The sequence below is a fragment of a genome, unplaced genomic scaffold (genome assembly GCF_019419815.1).
Source record: "Pyrus x bretschneideri cultivar Hongxiangsu unplaced genomic scaffold, Pyrus_bretschneideri_v1 Contig52, whole genome shotgun sequence".
NCBI classification, from domain to species: Eukaryota; Viridiplantae; Streptophyta; class Magnoliopsida; order Rosales; family Rosaceae; genus Pyrus; species Pyrus x bretschneideri.
In genome coordinates this window covers 528,242-549,279 of record NW_025999790.1, presented here as the reverse complement: position 1 = coordinate 549,279, position 21,038 = coordinate 528,242, and the positions used below count along the sequence as shown (strand labels likewise).

Below are 21,038 nucleotides of genomic sequence, written 5' to 3'. Positions count from 1 at the left end.
TCTCATGTAACATCTTCAAAAATTTCACTTTTATGTCTCAAGTACTATTTTATTTCAATATAGTACTTCCGTTACATTTTTTATCCATTGGTCCGTTAAGAATTGACGTAACTGCCACATTTATGTCATGTGACTGCCAAATTTGTGCCATGTGGCAAAAAAAAAATTATGCATTAAAAATATTATAATATTGACCCTATAAAAAAAAAAAAACCAACCTGGAAACCCATCTCCCCCACTTGATCCACTCCCTCTCCTCCACTCTCATCCCCTCCTCTCTCATGAAAAAAACCCACCCCACCCCTTATCGTGTGCACCCCTCACCTGGTGCTCCAAAACTGGCGATTCCGCCTTCGTCGCGAACGTGCTGCACGCCATGGACAGATTCGGCCGGATCGTCCTGAAAACCAACGATCTACACGGACTCAACACCATTTTTTTGTAGCCAAACAGAAATTAAGCCCAAAGGTGAGGAAAAAAAAATAATTGAATTCAAAAGTTCAAAATTTTTACAAAAAGTTTGTGAATTTATCGTGGGGTGGGGGGTTATAGGGGAGGTGGGGGTGGGGTGGGATAGGATGGGTTTTCGAATGGGAGGGGAGGTGAAGAGAGTGGAGGAAAGGTCGGGGGGTTATGTGTTTCTAGGTTTGTTTGCTTTTTTTTTTTTTTAGGGTAAATATTATTATTATGTTTTAAATACATAAAAAATTATTTTTTTTGCCACATGGCATAAATTTGGCAACCTATATCAGCATAAATGTGGATCTCATATTTACCACTGTCATCACTTCATGGTTTACTTAACAGATTTTCTAACAGATGTATGAAATTGAAATAAAATGATAAGTAAATGTATGAAATTGAAATGTTTTAAAGATGTTGTAAGGAATTGAAATCGACCCCAAACCGGAGGGGTAAAATATAATTTACCTTTTTTTCTATTATTGTTTTTATAAATAGAAGTGATCAGCCCCTTGGTTTACAATATTTGATTTAAAATTTAGCCTCATTAGCATTACTCGACAAACTATAACTTAAAATCTTTGAAAAATTCTGAGAATATGTTGGTCCCACCAATGAGAGCCAACATAATAAACCCATAATTAGCTAAGAAATCAACATGATTATCCTCTAGAAAAATATAAGAAAAACGAGAATACATTTTAGCTGAGAGAGCCAAGCAATTTTACCTACGAACTCTAGGACGCCATTGTGGAGCCAAAAATAATCAAGATAAATATGGAGGTGACATGTGGATTTGTGGGCAACAAAGACAAATTTACCCTCGATACACATCGGAACTCCCACGCATAAGCAACAGACAATCATAACTCAATCAATGTCAAAAGTGATCAAAATAGGTATTTATTCGAAACTCATTTCATCCATCCTCATCAAATCCTCCCCACAAGGTAACCCTTAATTATTCATTCAAATTAGGACTAATTACCTATATTAATTGATTAATTTCCTAATTAATTAATTAATTTTCTAATTAATTTCCTAATTGATTGCAAGATATTATGTATCTTGCAAGTGCACCCAAAAACCACCATAAGTGGCCGGCCACACCCATATAAATAGCTCCCATTTCTTCCAAAAACCTAATTTCAACTCTCTTACTAAATTCTCCAAATTTGTCTAAATACTTTCTCCCTCAAATTTTAACTTTTGTATCGGAGGTTGTTCAGCCAAAGATTCATCGTGGATACGTGAGGCTCTTGACCTTGACGTTAATTATTTTGCAGGTGCATTTTCGTCCAAGACGAAGAAGGTGAAAATTTGCATCCACAAATTGGTGTTTTCATTGAGAGTTTGAGTCACACGTTTGTAAAAGACTCTCGCATTCAAAGTTTTTTGTTTTCTTGTTCATTTGTAGATTTTTCGTACGTTCTTATTCTTGGAGTTTTTATTTATAAAAATTCTTCGATAAAACGTAAAAAAAAAGTACAATGGCAAGAGATTCGGAAACCTCGACGAACGGAAATTCCAACGTTCGAGAATTAGGACCACAATAATCCACATGGCTCAACATGATGATGAGTGGAATGGCACAACCCATACGGGACACCACCGTAGCAACCACCACAGCAGCCATCCTCGGTAAAGGCCACGACGCCAAGACCATGGCCCAAGCCGTGTCATTCAAGCCTACATGGGCCCAAGTCTAAGGCAAGCCAGCCCGAGCTACCTAAGTCCAATGCGTTGCCGAACCGAGCTTAAGCCAATACCCAAGTACACCACACGCGAGCAGGCCACTCCTATGGCCCAGCTCGCTCCCGTGGACTTTCAAGCAATTCCCACTAGTCCAAGATCGGCTCAACCATCCAGGCTTCAGATTTCTGGGTCGACGATTGAATCGGGGGTATTTTCACCATATTTCTCTGTGGATTTGACATTCCCAACTCAAATCTTGTGCCTGGAGCCCATTACACTTTCGTTACTCAAGGAAACGTATTCCGTCCAAGCTCTTCCAACCTAAATGGTGAACAACACTTGTGTCGACAAGTCATAGAGTTAATAAACGCCCTTACACAGTAGACAACCTTGGTGAACCAACTTTTGCAGCGCACCGAGATGCAACATGCCCCAGATGAGGTGTCCCGAAGTAGGACAATGGCAGACAAAAAACCTCTCTAGAAACGTCCTGGCAAGCAGCTACTCGACTAGCCACGAACTGAGTGTTCTGACAGTGTACACTCTCGAGCCCCCAAGATAACGTATACTCTCGTCCTAGCGCGCGAGAAGCATGTACTCTCAACTAAGCCCACGAACTAGCATACATTCACGGTTGGGGCCACATTTCGATAGTCAACATGATCAACCTTCCAGGCGAAGTATTTATTTGCGGCTAGGCCTGTAAGGAGCATCCTACACCTCACATCAGGAGTAGGCAACACGAAGGACGGAGATAAGCAGTCACTTAATCCAAACATGCATATAATATGTAATTACCAAGCATAAAACTGAATGAGTAGTTCAAACTCTAAAGTTTGGTTTTCCAATAGGATTGCTGCAAAAATTTTAGCCAAATGCAAATTTATGCCACTACTCTTTGCTCTGCTTGCCTTCGAACTATGACATGAATGCGGTTAAGTTGTTATGATTTATGAACTAAGTCCAACAGTTTATCAATGTTGGGCAAGGTAGGGATGGGCAAATACCCGTTGGTTATAGGTAATCGCAGTTATCCGCCCATTTAAATTTGATGGTTACGGTTATGGGTAACTGTTTAGATAAATAAACAGTTATGGGTATAACCACTTACCCGTGAAATTTAAATGGGCGGTTATGGATATTACTTGAGTTTTATAAACGGGTACCCATTTAACCGTTTATTTTAATATATGTAAAACTAAAAAAAAAAAAAAAAAAAAATTAGTTTCTAACTATGTTTAGTATCCCGAGATACAATTGGTTATAAAGGGTCATATAATATATATATATATATATATATATATATATGCCTCACTTGAGAGAAAAATATAGTTGATAGAACGAGCTAATGTTTAATATATGTGATTGAATGTGCTAAAGCATCAGAGTGTTCGACAGTTTTGTTTTGAAGTCTTTTGGAGCTTTGACCAATTTAAGATAATGATTACCTTGAGCATTTAGAAACATGCTATTATCAAATGATGCATACCTATATATATTATCAAAGTTGTTAGAGATTAAAGTGAAACGGGAGCCATGTATTATTCTATTTATTTTCTTCACTAGAATCAGATAAGAGAAATGAACATAGAGAGAGACAAATGAGGAAAACATGATTATTACTTTCTGCTTTTCATCTTTTTGTACTACTCATACGATACAAGCATACGTCTCTTTTAATGCATGTAAAAGGCTTACATACCAAAACAATAAAAACCAAACTTCTACTATTTAAGCAATATAATTTTGACTTCTATTCTTCCACCTTCCACCCTTAACCATATGTGGTTGTTTTTTTTTTATGTGGGCATTCACACCAATTTCACAACAGAAATCATTACTTGAGTATTTATAGTCTCAACAACTACTAATGTTAGTGATAAACAATTCAAGAATTAATTACAAAAACAAAAAGGCACAACTTTGTATTACTTGTAAGGCAAGTAACTCCATTATTTTTCTTAAAAAAGGCATAAGGTACGGAGAATTATCATCACAGTAATTCCCAAGCCTATCTTTTCTCTTTATGTTGTTGCACCCCCCTCTCTTTCCCTCTCTTTCAGTTAAATTTAGGCCACAACACATTGTTAAACACACTTCTGACACTGAGCTAAGGAACTGAATGTTTGTTTACTACAAAGTCGTTCACAATATTCATCAAGCAATCCAAATAATCCATAAAACATGGTTTCAATTTTGATATTTTTTCAGCAATGATTGCATGAAACATTCACCATAAAGCATGAACTCTAATTTTATGTTTTTTTTTTTTTTTTTGAAATTATAGATTCAGCTTAAATTTATTGTTCTTATAATTGTGGTGAATTGAATATGCGTGAATAAGAGAAGAAAAAAAAATGGAATTTTTCAAACCCTACACGTATGGGAGCCGTAGGCTGAAGCCGCGCTGCCCGAGCCACCAAGTCGTTCCTACTCCAAAACTCTAAGGTCCAAAACAAAGCCGTTTTGCATTACCTTTCTTACGGACTTAGGGTGCCTGCAGTCGACACGCAACCCAATTGCGCATATGCACCAAACCGTCCCACTTGTTTTTTTTTTCTTTTAGGCCTTGTTTTATTTTTGGCTCGCATGAAATAACAAGCCCATGGGTTAGGCCTTATTTTTCACTTTTCCTTCTTAGCCCAATAATTGGGTATATAATCTGTTAACCCATTTACTTCTCATTTGTTGTCCAACAACTCAACAACCACTCTTTTGGGCCTGCAAGCCACGACAGCCCCATATTTTGGGTCGTCACTCATTCTTTTCACACATGGGTCCAGAAACTATTCTCGTTCACTACATATGTATATTGTGTTTGTTTACAGGTATCATGAACATATAGTTCGTACTTAAACTTGAACTTGAAGTTTTGAAAATAAGTGCCATAGAAATTCGAAGTTTCATAAAACAATACACCCGTAAAAATCTGGAGTTCTTGTAGGTGATTTGTTAGGATTACATGTAGATGATGCTTTTAAAAATAACTATAAAATTTAGTTTGTGCAAATTACTTTATTGTCCATAATTTTATTTTGTGATAGAAGACAAAAATGTTTTTTCACCCTCTTATAGTTGACAAAAAGAGTTTCATTAATATGTGGTTTAAATTAACTTATTCCTTACAAATCTGTTATGTGTAAATAAACTAACTTGAAATAGGTCCAATTTTATGGAAGGAGATCCTCTCCAGATCCCTTCCACCAAATCCACCCAATCAATCAATCTAGGCCCTTGAAATTTGATCCAATGACTACAAACAGGGGGTCCCTTTAAAAGTTATAATAATTTTAGCCGTTTGACTAAATTTCAAGGGTCCGAATTAGGTGATTGGATGGATTTGGTGGAAGAGATCCAGAAATGATCACTTTCCCAATTTTATGGCCTAACAATTAGATTAGTCCAATTTTTAGTTTTTTTTTATTTTATTTAGGTCCATGAATAGGACTCCATGTGTTAGCACTTTTTGTTGTTAGGTTGATACTTTGCATTGTGATTACTATTTTACTCTACTATAGCTATTCAATGGAAAAAGAAAAAAAAGAAAAAAAAAATGATACGATCGGTACTTTGCTACCAACTCTTCTTGATAATAATCGCTAAAATAAAAGCGACTTATTCAAAACTAAGTCGCCATCTTCATGCCGATCCGCCCTTTTCAATATTTTTTTTTTTTTTTCAGTTTGTTATTTTTATTTTTTATTTTGTTAATGTTTCTTTTATTTCTCTTACCATAATAACAAATTATCATATTCGTGTTTTTCAAAATATAATATATTATAATTCATTTTTAAACACTTGTAATCAATGATTTAAAACCCAAATTTAAAGATATTTTTCTATTTTCTCACCTTAAGAATCAATAAAAAATAGTTTCAGGACCTAATAATCGGTAGGATCATATCTAAAGGTTTTGCAATATTTTCCTTCACTCCAGCGCAAAATATTTCTTAAAGCTAAAAATTTCAAATTTTTTTTTTCACAAAAAACTGTGTGCTATAAGCCAAAGTTAGAGTCATTCTATTCGCACCACATATTTCCCAAAATTAATTTAGGACATTTCCAAAATTTCGAACACCTATAAATCTTTTGGGGGGCCTCGCTATTAGTTATATTATTTTTCTATTTTTTTTTTCAACTCAGGTACCCTATTAGTCAGTATAAACCCAGATTTCAGCTGATCTTTTACAATCTAAACCACGTATCATATAAGTACTTTTACAGTCTAAACTACATGTCATATAAGTACTTGTACAAGCCAAACTACCTATCATATTATAATATTAGTCGGCATAAATTTAGATTTCAACTGATCTTTTATAATTGATGTGATAATTATAAGCACACAAATTAACCCTCTTTTTATCAATTGTAGTAAGTATGTAAGTAGAGATCGTTCTAGGCCGGGGATTAGGAGGGATTGCAAAATCACTTGAAAACTGACTCAAATACGTAAAAACAAGTTTAAAACACTATACTAAACTCAAAGAATGCAAAACTAAACTTTAAAACACCAAAACAAACCAAAAGACTAAAAACAGCACCAAAACACTCAAAACTGCCTTAAAAACACAATCTGGGCAGTTTTGAACACTAGACACAACTTTGGACGAAAATTGGTTTTAACTTGACCTAAGACACTTAGAAACACAAACTAAAGTGATTTCTAACTACTATGACTCAACAAAGTAAAGGGGGATTGGTTTTGGACGAATTTAAAAACAAAACAAACTTTTTGAATTAGAACAGATTGTAAAAACGAATTTGATGGAATTGAATGGATGGGAAGCTAGCTAAGGGGTTCATCTCCACACATGTTATACTTGCACACAAAACGATTTCTAATTGCTTTTCAATAAATCATGAATTCTCAACGCCCCAGATTAACCGTGAATTGTACTAATTAACCCTCAGATTTTCCTAACGTTATTGAATTGGATGATTGCATACGACAACCCAAAACATTCCCCACAAGTCCCCTACATGATTGCATAATAGAGATACAAGCAAGAATCATTAAGTTCTATGAAAACCATAAGCGTTGACGAAGCACTTGTTACTATGATTGCATGAAACTTATGCCAAGAATTTACTTAACGCGATTGAGATCATCAATCTTTACTACTTGTGAATATAATTCCATAACGATTAGGTGAAATTTCCTTATATCCTAGCATCCAATTTATGCATGATAATTAAGTGTGCACTCTCAACTAACACACACAAATCAATGTAATTCACATAGATAAGTAAATTGAATTCACAACTTATGAAACGCAATTGGAAGTAATCAAATCATATTGCAAGCATAAACATGTATTTCGAATCCCCCCTAGCCAAGGGGAGGTTTAGTTCCTCATACGCGCAAAACAAAGAGAATTGAAATTAAAAATTGAAATCAAGGAAAAGAAACACCTAAAAATTCCAACAACTCAAACTTGAATTGTATGAACGTTTAGGATGGATGTAGGGGACTTCAAGGCTTATTTTAGGGCAGAAAATATGAAGAATGGTGAAGTATGGATGTGTTATAGAGAGGGGATGAATTTCTGGCGTGAATGGTGAATGAATGCATGGTTCTTTTGTGGCTGCAATGAATGTTTATTTATAGGTGGATGAATGATTAAAGAGGGAATATGACAGATAGGTTGGTTGGTGGTTGCCATCATGAAGAGTGCATGGATGTGGCTGAATGGGTTAAAGAGGGAATGATGATGGGAGAGCATGTGGGTGACAGCTAGGTTGGTTGGTGGCTGCAATGGAGGTGTGGAATGATGATGGGAGAGCATGTGAGTGAATTATGAAGAGTGAATGCATGTAGGGTGCTGCTATGGTGGGAAATATTGGGCAGAAAATATCCTAAGGCTTTATTACTTAGTTTAGGAAAGGATGTAACTCCAAATCCTCCTTTAGGTCTTCAATTTCGTCCATTCCTTTTGCTCCAAGCATATGCTATCCATTTCAAGCCCAATTTTGCTCCAAAATGCTCCAAAATGCATCCTTTTGCGTACTTTGCCCTTAAATCTTGAAAATACATAAAACTAGCTTAAAAGACTACTTTACTAAGGAAAAACACTTTAAATGCACAAGACAAGCTAAACTAAGGTGCATAAATATGCTCTTATCAATAATCTAAACTACCTATTATATAAGTACTTTTACAGTCTGAACTACCTACTATATAAGTACTTGTAGAAGCTATAACTACCTATCATATTGTAACTACCTATGATGGTGGAATAAGTAATTTTACATGATTCTAACAATAAGATGTAGTCCTCCATCTTGGTAATGTTAAAAGCCCCCGAAGCTAACACAATCAATGTCAAAAGCCTCTTGAGCAATTACTTACATAAGACAATCAATGTATAATGCTCACGAATCATATAGACTAGAATTATGTAACAAATACCAGCAAAAATGAAGCTTACTGTTATAAACGACTCAACGAAAACATGTAAAATTACTTGTAGTTCTCATACCTTCATGCGAATTCAAATTCAAATTTGGATACTAATCTGCAGGAATCGCGAGAAAAATTCAAAACAGGAGTTGAATAGAGTTTTTGATGAAATGACGAGATTTGATGAGTAATTTTTTTTTTTTTAATACAACGATATATTTTACACTAAAAAAGATAAGAGTTTTTTATGAAATGATGAGATTTGATGTGTAACTTAAAGTTCCATGTAAATTCTGGAAGAGTAATGATAAAACATTCAATGACAGTCGGTGCAATTTTGTTTTCAAATTATGGACACTTTAATTGCTCTACCTATTAGACCCTATCTATGATTGTGCAATACATTAGACCCATATCAAAACATGTGGATCAGGATCCTCTCCTGAGCAAAGGGTGAGGATCCTCCTGATCAAACCCATCGGGCCGTTGAAATTTTATCCAATGGCTACAAACAGGGGGCTTCTCTAAAAGTTATAATAATTGTAGCCGTTGGATAAAATTTCAACGGCCAGATAGGCTTGGTCAGGAGGATCCTCACTAGGGATGGCCAAATACCCATTGGTTATGGGTAACCACGGTTATCTGCCCATTTAAATTTGACAGTTATAGTTATGGGTAACCGTTTAGATAAATAAATGGTTATGGGTATAACCGTTTACCCGTGAAATTTAAACGAATGGTTATGCGTATTATATATATATATATATATATTTATGCCTCACTTGAGAGAACAATATAGTTGATAGAACGAGCTAATGTTTAATATATGTGATTGAATGTGCTAAAGCATTAGTGTTTGACAATTTTGTTTTGGAGTCTTTTGGAGCTTTGATCAATTCAAGGTAATTACCTTGAGTATTTAGAAACATGTTATTATTAGATGATGCGTACCTATATATATATATTTATATTTAATTGGCCTCGAGTTTTCAATAAATATTTGACCCCAAAATTAGAAATCGATTAAATGACTTGGATCGATGAACATATGTTTCTAAATAAAAATCCAAATATTTATCAAATTAGCCTTTTAGCAAACTGATGCGTACTTACATATATATATATATGTATGTATGTATACAAGAATATTAATTAATCTACAATCATGCATGATTTTTGTAATAGATTGACCGTCAAATAATTGGGAGACATCCCATATATTCATAAATAATATTGCCGTTAATATAAAAATACATGTTAAATGTACTTATAACGGTGTTTAGTAGTTAGAAAAAAGAAAATTATGACAAATTTCTTTTTAATTTTCAGGTTGTTAAAAAATAGGTAGACGGGTAAAAAAAAAAGTAAACGGGTACACGGTTATAGGTAAATGGGTATACGGTTATAAGTATGGTTAACCGTTTATAAACAGTTATGGGTATGGGTATACCCGTTTATGTAAATATCCAACGGGTAAACATTTATGTGGGTAAAAGCTTAAAATGTTATGGGAAAATAACCGCAGTTATCCGCCGATCATAACCGTTGCCCACCCTAGTCTCGAACTATATATACATTTCACGTACTATATATATCAGTTGATATATATATTTTATGAACAAACGATATTTATCGGGAAGGGGGTGGACTTAACCTCACAATGGACTAGCAATAATGTGGTTCAAATTCGTCTTTGGCTAGAATCGAACCTAAGACTTCTCACTTACAAATAAAAAAGAATATCATTAGACCATAATACTAAGTGATCTATATCAGTTGATGTTATATGCAACTCTTACACAGTTAATTACGTTATGACCCTAAAATTAAAGTACAACAGGCCATGTTCACGTTAGATATCCCCTTTCATCCGGAAAGTAAAAATATGTTGCCCTAAACATCAGCCTGGCCTTCTCCAGCCATAATCCTTCGTTTCTGGATGACAATGAAAACATTCTTAGAGGATATTCGAAAGACTTCTTCTTTTACAACTGGCGCATTTCGAGTTTCATCATGTTTTCCGATAAACTAACATGGTTGCAGATTCTTCGCGGGAATATAAAGACATAATTATTCACAACCTTGTGTGTAGTTTTCTGGTTTTCCTACTAATGTGGCAATTAGAGTCTGTTTTGATGTAGGGAACGGACAATTGGGATCCAAGAGATCCTTCTTTGCAAAAAATTTCAAGGTGCAGCAATGCCGGTACTGGACACGTTATTTCAACTAGAATCGAATCAGAATTGAGGTGGCTTGAACATGGCGTCGAAGAATTTCAACATTGTATTAATACTAGCAAATGAGGTGAGGGATACAACACGAATAATAAGTAAGGTTAAAAGCAAGAAAATAATAGAAAGAAAGCTCAAAGAAGGAAAGAAAAGCATAATTTGATCACAAGCCCCCTCCCTCTCCCTGAAGCTTCCAATAAGAAACTATGCCTTTCATGAGCTAATTCCCTCTCTTTTCCCAATTTTTCTTTCCTTTACAATTCACAACACATCCAGATTGCTGCCTACCCAGGAAAGGGATTTCCTCAGCAAACAAAAAGCAAGATGTGGAAATTGCAGCATTGGCTAGAGTGAACATGCTCCTCCTTTTGAGCCCGAGTTCGAACCCCCTCCCGCAGTTTAGACTAGATTAAAGTAGAATATCTTTTGTATCAAAAAAATCAAACAGATCATAACTTGAGAATATATAGAAATGACAGAGGTTCACTTTCCCACTTTATAAAGTTTGAAGCTTCCCTCCGTTTTCGACCTTCTTTCGAATTTTTAACAAAACTGAGAGGCAGCTTCTTCATCAAAACATTCTTTGCTTCACCAAATAAACACAAGCACCACTTTGTTTGGTCCTTGTTTTGTTTCAGATTGCTTGTGGGTGTCACTGCCTCTAGATTCCCACAGCAGCCAAGCAAGCAAAAAGAGAATGAAGCTGCTAGTAGAAGTGGTAGATGCTAATGATCTTATGCCCAAAGACGGCGAAGGATCTGCTAGTCCATTTGTACAAGTCGATTTTGTGAACAAGCTTAGCCGAACCACGACTATTCCAAAAAATCTCAACCCCATTTAGAACCAAAAACTTTTCTTTGATATTGACCAAACCAAAAACTTCCATCACCAAGCCATTGAAGTCTCTGTGTTCAACGAGAGGAGTTCACCTATTCCTGGCCGAAACTTTCTTGGAAGAGTGAGAATTCCTTGCTCAAATATTGTCCAGAAAAGTGAGGAAGCTTATCAAAGATTCCAACTTGAAAACAAGTGGTTTTTCTCATCTGTGAAGGGTGAGATTGGCCTAAAAATCTATATTTCTCTAGAATCTGAACCCAAAGCTCCTCCATATTCTCCACCACAACCCATAGAAGCCTCTCCTTCCAAGTCTCAACAACAACCACCCGAAAACTCAAGTTCTAGTCCCTCTGCTTCTCCAAATACAGAAAACACAAAATCCAATAGCAAAGTATTGGCTGCTATTCCAAAAGAAAAAGAGTTCAGACAAAAATCAGCTGAAGTAAGATCAACTGAAACATCCCACCACGTATACAAGCATCAAGTTCTGCAACAACCAGGCATATCGGTAGCAACACAACCTCAAGGTTTCCCACTAACCATGCGGCCAGCTCACCTGGAAGCGCATCGTAGTCATAACCAGCAAGACGACTATGACTTGAAGGACACCAGCCCGCAGCTTGGCGAAAGGTGGCCAAATGGTGGAGAGTACGGAGGAAGAGGATGGATGAGCGGTGGTGAAAGATTTACAAGTACTTATGACCTTGTTGAGCAGATGTTTTATCTGTATGTTCGAGTTGTGAAAGCCAAAGACCTCCCTCCCAGCTCCATTACCGGAAGCCTTGATCCTTACGTGGAAGTAAAGCTGGGGAATTACAAGGGAAGAACAAAGCATTTCGAGAGGAAAATGAATCCAGATTGGAACCAGGTGTTTGCTTTCTCAAAAGACCGAATCCAGTCATCGGTAGTGGAAGTTTTTGTCAAAGATAAAGAGATAATTGGAAGAGATGATTTTATTGGAAGGGTGGTTCTTGACTTGAATGAGGTTCCGACCAGAGTTCCACCTGACAGCCCGCTCGCTTCTCAGTGGTACAGGCTGGAGCACCGCCGCGGGGAAGGAAAGGTTAGAGGTGAGATCATGCTTGCAGTCTGGATGGGAACACAGGCTGATGAAGCCTTTCCGGATGCATGGCATACGGATGCTGCAACTGTGTATGGAGAGGGTGTGTTAAATATTCGATCCAAGGTATACGTATCACCAAAACTTTGGTACCTGAGGGTGAATGTGATTGAAGCTCAGGATGTGCTGCCTAACGACAGAAATCGCCTCCCAGAAGTCTTTGTCAAAGCTCAGGTTGGGAACCAAGTGCTCAGAACCAAGCTATGCCCAACTCGAACTGCGAATCCATTGTGGAATGAAGATTTAGTCTTTGTTGCAGCCGAGCCTTTTGAGGAGCAGCTGGTTGTTACAGTTGAGGATCGAGTCCACCCTTTGAAGGACGAGGTGTTGGGTAAGATAAGCATGCCAATTGATGCGTTTGAGAAGCGGCTTGACCACAGGCCAGTTCACTCCCGCTGGTTCAATCTCGAGAAGTATGGTTTTGGTGTGTTGGAGCCTGATAGGAGGAACTGAGCTAAAGTTTTCTACTAGAATTCACCTGAGAGTTTGTCTTGAAGGTGGATACCATGTGCTAGATGAATCGACCATGTATATAAGTGATCAGAGGCCAACGGCAAGGCAGCTTTGGAAGCAGCCTGTTGGGATTTTGGAAGTTGGCATTCTAAGTGCACAAGGGCTTCTTCCAATGAAGATGAAGGATGGCCGAGGGAGCACAGACCCTTACTGTGTGGTTAGGTATGGCCAGAAATGGGTCCGTACCAGAACAATTCTCGACACATTTAGTCCTAAGTGGAATGAGCAATACACATGGGAAGTGTACGATCCGTGCACCGTGATCACATTGGGAGTTTTTGACAACTGCCACCTAGGTGGAAGTGAGAAGCAACCACCAACTGCAGGCAACGGAGCAAGAGATTCTCGAATTGGAAAGGTGCGTATTCGACTATCAACTCTTGAAGCTCATCGGATGTATACACATTCGTATCCTCTCCTTGTTCTACAGCCTAATGGAGTAAAGAAAATGGGCGAACTCCAACTAGCTGTTCGATTCACAACCCTCTCCATAGCTAACATGATACATGTTTATGGGCACCCCTTGTTGCCAAAAATGCATTACTTGCATCCTTTCACAGTGAACCAAGTCGATAATCTACGATACCAAGCAATGAATATTGTAGCAGTGAGACTTGGCAGAGCTGAGCCGCCTCTGAGAAAAGAAGTGGTGGAGTACATGCTAGATGTTGATTCCCACATGTGGAGTATGAGGAGAAGCAAGGCCAACTTCTTCAGAATTATGTCATTGCTTTCTGGTATGTTTTCCATGAGCCAGTGGTTTGCTGATGTGTGCAACTGGAAGAACGGCGTCACCACTGTTCTTGTTCACGTTCTCTTCCTGATACTGATCTGGTATCCAGAGTTGATACTTCCAACTCTTTTTGTCTACATGTTCCTCATCGGAATGTGGAACTACAGGTTCAGGCCTAGATATCCTCCTCATATGGATATCAAGCTTTCATGGGCAGAGACAGTTCACCCAGACGAGCTTGATGAAGAGTTTGACACATTTCCAAGCTCTAGACCCCACGATATAGTTCGAATGAGGTACGACAGGATCAGAAGTGTAGCGGGGAGGATACAGACAGTTGTCGGTGACATAGCAACGCAAGGGGAGAGATTTCAGTCGCTACTCAGCTGGAGAGACCCGAGAGCAACCAGCCTTTTCATAGTGTTCTGCCTTTGTGCGGCTGTGGTGCTTTTCGTGACTCCGTTCAGGGTGGTTTCTTTGGTTGCAGGGTTGTACAACTTGAGGCACCCCAAATTCCGGAGCAAGCTGCCTTCCGCACCCCGCAATTTCTTCAAAAGACTGCCCGCTCAGACCGACAGCTTACTCTGAAACTACTTGTGACAAGTCCTGTGCAAACCGTAACCAGATTATGTTCATCTGACCTTTCCTTCTCTGAGTTTGAATAAATGCCCTGTTTTATGCTGATGCTGCTGTTTTCGAATGTGTTGGCTACTGGCCTACCATACGGATGACTATATAACTAAACAAATAGGCCTAAACGGATAAGTGGTCATTGCGATGACAGGGTGGGTAGTCGGAAGATAGCACTTGTGCTAAAAAAAACGGATTTAAATCATTGTGATGAAGTCGGATAGGAATTAGACTCAAAATCAAAAGTCCTGTTATCTCTTCGTTAGCTCCTGTTAGTCATGGCTCCACACTCAACAACCAAGCTTCCTCAAAGCTTTTTAGCTCATGTCGCACGACATGGATGTGAATTTCGTGAAAGTAAAGATCATAGGTTCAAGCCTCTCCTTTAATTTAAAAGAAAAAAGAACTTCGCACAACTCGAGATCTGAAGTAACATCTGATTAGATGTCAATTACAAATAAAACTTAAAAAGTACCACCACTGAGATCGAGTTCAAACAAAAATGGAACGCTTGTAGGATAGGAAAGCAAAATCTAATACTTTCCAGCTTCTTCTCTAGAATACAAGCTCATGAGGCTTCATGCCTTGCTTGAGAGAGAACCTTGCAGCCAAATAAGTCTTCAAATCTGCAATTTTGTCGATGCAATTAACCAAGGGTGTATCAACAGCCTTCTGGTCTTCTTTTTTCTCCTGGGGAAGTACATTTTTGTCCTACAATTTGAAGAAAGAAGTCAAAAGGTTATAACACAACAACAAAAAGACAGACACATGAATTGCCATCCACAGTATACACTCAAAATACAGAAGATAAACACCCAACCTCCTTTTCCGCTTCAAAGAATTCGCCTTCTCCCTTCTTCTTTTTCTTCTGAACTTCCTTTGCAAAATACTTGTCATCAAATTTATCAACATTAACCCCAGAGATGTCAATCTTAGTTGAAGTTCCAATAACGTAAGATTGGTTCACACGTCTTAGAGGAACACCGTTAATCTTGAATGGTCCTGAAGGGAAAAGAAAGAACAGTGGGAAACACTCCAATGGAGTTAAATGGCACACAGGGAATATGAAGAAGAAAAGAAGAAAAAAAAGCTTTACAAACTACCAATCCCGATCACCAACATACACAACCAAGGTGCTCTCTTGAACTGACATTAAACACACTAACAAAACTAATCACTTTAATCAATGTAAACAATGACCTATTTCCATGTAAACGGCCACAGCTTCATCAAATTGCAACAAGTACATGTTCACGAGCATGTTTTCCCTTGTAGTATATTTGAATCGTTTGAAATAACGCACGATATTACGCAATACAGCACACCATATACCGTCGTGGAAGAGATTTTGTGAAATAACGCAAAAGTATCACGATAGTCTAAAAAATCGTTCGAATTCTGCACGATATTCCACGATACGGCACAATATACCACACCGAATGCCTGGTGATCCTATTGCTACAATAATCACCACATTCATCCATTCAATGACTATACTACTGGTTTATTATGCATTAATGTGAACTTATATGTGTTTTGGTGCAAGTATATATATCTACACTACCTATTAACAAAATCCTCTTTGTCAACCAATATTGGGTGAAAGGACAATTTGGACTTCTATCACTAAACAAAGTCATGGGTAGTAATGTAATTTTGCACAAACCAAATTATTTTTTTATTCCCTCACCCACATGTCATCATAGCATTTCTCAATTTTTTTTTTTTAAATCAAAATAAAAAAAACTCCCCGCATGGGCTCTCACTCTCCCTTTCCAACTTCTCTCCAACTTATCTCTTCCATATAAAAAGATTTTAAAAGAAAAAACTAATAATATGGAAGAGATAGAAGTTGGCAAGAAATGTGAAAGAAAGAAAGAGAGAAAAATGAGGGTTATTTTTATTTTTAATTTTTTTAATTAGAGACATGCTTTGATGACATGTGGGTGTGGGAAGAAAAAAAACCAACAAAATTTTCTGTGCGAAATTACTTTAATGCCCATGATTTTCTTTTCGGATATTTTCTTTCAATTATGCATGAAAGAGTATAGAAGTATTTTCCTTGGTTTTTGGTTGACAAAGAGTGTTTTATTGATAGGTAGTGTGTGTATTATTCATATACTATTTAATGCTATGCAAGTCTCAAATAGCTTACATGAAAACTCCCACCCACCCCCTTATGCGATGCAATTTCTAGTACTGGTATATTAAACCAAGTCATCATCTCAAAAAATGAAATCAACCAGCAGCACAACCGACACAATCATTAAGAACTAATAAATCAACCAGATCAATTTGGTATCAAGAACTGAAGCAGATGAAAAAAATATTCACTCCCTGTTATTTTTCTTGCACCAATATCATTAAAGTTTAGAAGAAAAGCCCAATTAAGGAGAACAATAACTTACCAGTGACCAAAAGCAAGCCAGACGAAAGCTGCTTCAAAAACACAACTCTCTTCCCCTTGAACCTCCCAGCAAGAATGATTAACACAGTTCCAGGAGTAATGCTAGCCCTATACATTACAAGAAAAGAAAATGTCAACAGATTATTAAAGGTTTATAGAAGAAAATACAAAAAGATTACTAGAAACCATAAACTTCTCAGTTATATGAGGCCTAAACAAACCAATTCCAAATTGAAGCAAACGCTGAAAAAGAAAATAAAACATTTCCATCCCAAAATTTGTACATGATTGGTCCTGAAAAGAATAAGTGATTCAATTTCTACTCTCCACATCGTAACTTCTCACTATATTGTAACTCATAAGAAAGTAAATATTTTTCTCAAATCCCTAACCAATAGGAGCTCAAATTCATATCATCACTTTCCAATTTCTATGTTCCCAATTTCTTATCCTCAAGACTGAAATGGGTATTGAAAACCATAAACAAAATCCTAAAAACAGAACCTTAAAATGAATGCACGCATGTTGATACATTACATCTCAACATTTCAGCTGCACATCTTCGGAAATGGAAAGCCTAACATGACGCAAGGCAATAATAATCATGTGTATACAAAATCCCACCTATCACTCACTTTCAGACCGATTTTTTGGTATTTTTCTGGCAAAAAATAAAGAGTGGCCATTCCAAAATCTTCAAATTAACTAGATAAAAAGTTACACAATTCATAAAATAATCACACATTTCCTCAGAACACACTCACAAAAGCACATATATTTCTCAGAATCCAAACACATTAAGACAACAATTCAACACATTTTCTCATCAGTCAACAGCCAAAGAAAACACAAATACACAGAATCTATAGATACAAAGACAGAGAACAGGGATGGATAAGTACCTGAGTTTTGTGGGCTTGGGCTTGCGCTTGTTGACGAGAGGCTTCTTGACATCGTCGGCGGGGTAAAACTTGGGCGGCTTGACAGCCGGGGCGTCGGCGGCGGGCTTCTTTTCGTGGCAGGGGAAAGCACCGCCGTTCTTGGCCTTGATAGCCCAAAGCCCTCGCTTGTGGTACATCTTGGACCTCGAGTATTTCCCAATCCCTCTGATCAGATCAGGGTTTCTGGTCACCTTTGGAGTCCTCTGCTTCGGCGCCATCGCTAACACGCGGAGGTGAAGGTACGTTCTCTCTCTCTTCTATCACTCGCTTGCCGTCTCTGATAGGCGCGGCCACAAAACACAGTGGGGAAGAAACTTGGGGGTATATATATGGGCCGAACCCTTCAAAACCCTTGACCTACTCTGTAAAATGGGTACTCGGTATTCGCTACTATCACTTTTTACACTGACTTAGGCGCATACGGAAAAATGAGGGGTTGGCCTAAAAATCCCAAACCAGAAAATCGAATTGAACCATGATAAAAAAAAAATATCGTAAAAAATCACGTTGATTAAAAAAATCAAAATTAGAACAAAAACCGAACCGAATCGTTTCAAACGGTTTCGGTTTGGAAATATTAAAATCTGAAGGAACCAGACCAAACTGTTTTTAATATAAATTATTATTTTATTTTTTTTTTAATATAAATAAGACATTTTTCCAAGAAACCCATATCCATAAGCCCAATTTTCACTTCTCTCCCCCTCCTTTGTTTTTTTATCACTTTTCTTCCCTTACATTATTTTTCTCCATTCTTTTTCAGTATATTATGCATTATGTACATTTCAGTTTTAGTTTAAGATGTACACTTTGGTCTTGATATGAGCCTTTCTATCTTTTGATTTATATTTATAAGCACATTTTCTATCTTCCGGTCACTAATCTTGTAGATCTAGTAGTGGAAACTCAAATTTACTTAAATTTGTGGTTGAAATATGTGTTTGGTATTACAAGTAGAAAAATTAGAAAAAACATATATATAATTTTGGTTAGAACCGTAAACCGGCATGAACCGTCACGAACTGAACTGTACGGTTTTAGTAATAAATTTAAGCGAACCACACCTAACCTTTCAGTTCCATTTTGAGGGGAGCTGGGCATAACCGAATTGTGCCCACCCCTACAAAAAATGACCATTTTGGTCACTGTACTTTCGTAGTACAATTTTTTTATAGCTCTTTACTTAAAATGTTATTTGAAATTTGTATAATTCATCACTTTGGTCTCTGAGATTTGAAATCAATATAAGTGGTTCCTGAGAATGTCCAACATCAATCATTTTGATCATTCTGTTAAACATTATGTTAAATAAGAATCAAAATGACAAAAATACCCTTAATTTAATAAACAATAGTTCAAAATAATTTCACAAAAGTTGAGGGTATTTTTGTCATTTTATTCTTATTTAATAGAGATTTTTCACGGAATGACCAAAATGATTGATGGTGGACAATCTCATCGATATCAAATCTTAGGAACCAAAGTGAGGATTTATGCAAATCTCATGAACCATTTTAGCTAAAAAACCTTTTTTATACAACAATATATTTGGGTAAAGAATAATAAATTAGAATTGATTTATGTGATTTGAATTTAAGAATTATGTACAAGTAAAATGAATTATTCTAAGGCAATACTAAATGACTTGTAATTTATTATTTCAACTTTTAAATAAAGGAAAACTAATGAAAAAGGTTTGAAAACTTTGAGTTTTAACGATAAGAACAAAATACAGGGTAAAGTGAATAGTACCAGGTTTGACTTTTTAGTGTAAAAATGTGGTTTTTCGTTAATGTGAACAGTACCGAGGGTTTTTCGTTAAAACTCCCTTTAAATAAAAGGTCGGCGCTAACCAATTTACATCGGTTTCACTAAATTCATCAAGTATTAAACGGGGAGATAGTTTCACCCTGTTGTACCTTATATTGGGCCTCAGTATTTGGGCTTCATTACTTAGCCCATAATTCATGTAAGAAGGGAGGAAACCCTTATTCCATAAAAGGGCTCCCTTGCACTCACTAGGGGGAGGAGACTCGACGAGAGAAAGGGAAATAGATAGAGGGGAAACAGAAGGGCAAACAGAATAGCAAAGAGAGCAAACACTGCCTTTATAGCCTCCATGTATATTCAACATTCATTTACATAGTGAAATAGAATCAACACCAGTGTAGACGTAGCCTCAACTTGAGGTGAACCACGATACATCTTATGTTATTTGCTTCCCTATCTCTATTCATTTACATACTTATCCACATTAATGACCAGAGCAACCTAGCGAAGGTCACAAACTTGACACTTTCTGTTGTACCAAAGTCCTCGCCGATTGTGTGCATCAACATTTGGCGCCGTCTGTGGGAATCGATACGAAAAGCTATGAACAATCCCAGAAATTCTGCTATCTGCAAGGCCCTGCTGCCCATACCCTCAGAAGCTTGCAGATCACAAATGGCACTCAAGTCAGCCATACACGAAGGCTTTCTGCAACTCGCACCCTTCCTATTTTTTGAGTATCTGACGTTTCAACATTTTAGCATGACATTTATCCAACACGTCTTCCGCATCAAAAGCCAAGTCCCTGAGATCATCGAGCCAGAGCTTCAGTGCGCCGCTCTCAACCATCAGTTGTCTTTCCTCCACGTCATGCAGAACCGCTCCAATTGCAAACAAGGTGGCATTCCATTTCTTCAGATTTTTATCAACGCCCTTTACGCGTCCACAATACTTGATGACCTCGCGCTGTGCCAACTTGCTAACCAACACTCGAAGAAATGCCACAAGAAAAGCCTATGCCGCCATAGTTTCTTCAACAATAGATTTCCAACTGTCGGTTCCGGCGATATCACGACCTTGCCGCCACCACCAGTGGAATCGGGGGACTCAAACTATCAGATTCTCACTCAACCCGATTGGTGCCGCTGCCATCTCCACTGTTTGAAAAAAAATCCATCGGAGAAGATAAGGACTCTATCTTCTCCAAATTATCACTGTTTATTTAATATTTTATTATTGTATCTTTAATTATTCCTAATCATTATTTTCATTATTTAAATATTAGAGTGAAACTTT

The 21,038-nt window shown here is 37.2% G+C and overlaps 1 protein-coding gene and 1 pseudogene across 1 annotated transcript; one reads left to right on the top strand and one right to left on the bottom strand.

Moving 5' to 3' along the window:
- Nucleotides 1-10,603: 10,603 nt before the first annotated feature.
- On the top strand, nt 10,604-14,676 carry LOC103954901 (annotated as a pseudogene).
- A 315-nt stretch (nt 14,677-14,991) lies between these two features.
- LOC103954900 (60S ribosomal protein L6-1-like) lies at nt 14,992-18,281 on the bottom strand. The gene is made up of 4 exons (XM_018649333.2): nt 17,934-18,281; nt 17,033-17,139; nt 15,445-15,626; nt 14,992-15,335 (listed from the first exon to the last, which is right to left on the bottom strand). Exons 1-4 carry the CDS (start codon nt 18,188-18,190, stop codon nt 15,180-15,182), a joined length of 702 nt encoding a protein of 233 aa, XP_018504849.1. The 5' UTR covers nt 18,191-18,281; the 3' UTR covers nt 14,992-15,179.
- Between the last annotated feature and the right edge of the window lie 2,757 nt (nt 18,282-21,038).

Bases quoted from the DNA above. Each gene is read 5' to 3' on its own strand.
- LOC103954900 (XM_018649333.2), bottom strand. From the start codon at position 18,190: ATGGCGCCGAAGCAGAGGACTCCAAAGGTGACCAGAAACCCTGATCTG. The intron at 15,627-17,032 runs GTAAGTTATTGT...TTTTCCCTTCAG, and splicing joins TGGCTTGCTTTTGGTCACTG to GACCATTCAAGATTAACGGT. The intron at 15,336-15,444 runs GTTGGGTGTTTA...TTCAAATTGTAG, and splicing joins TCTTTGAAGCGGAAAAGGAG to GACAAAAATGTACTTCCCCA.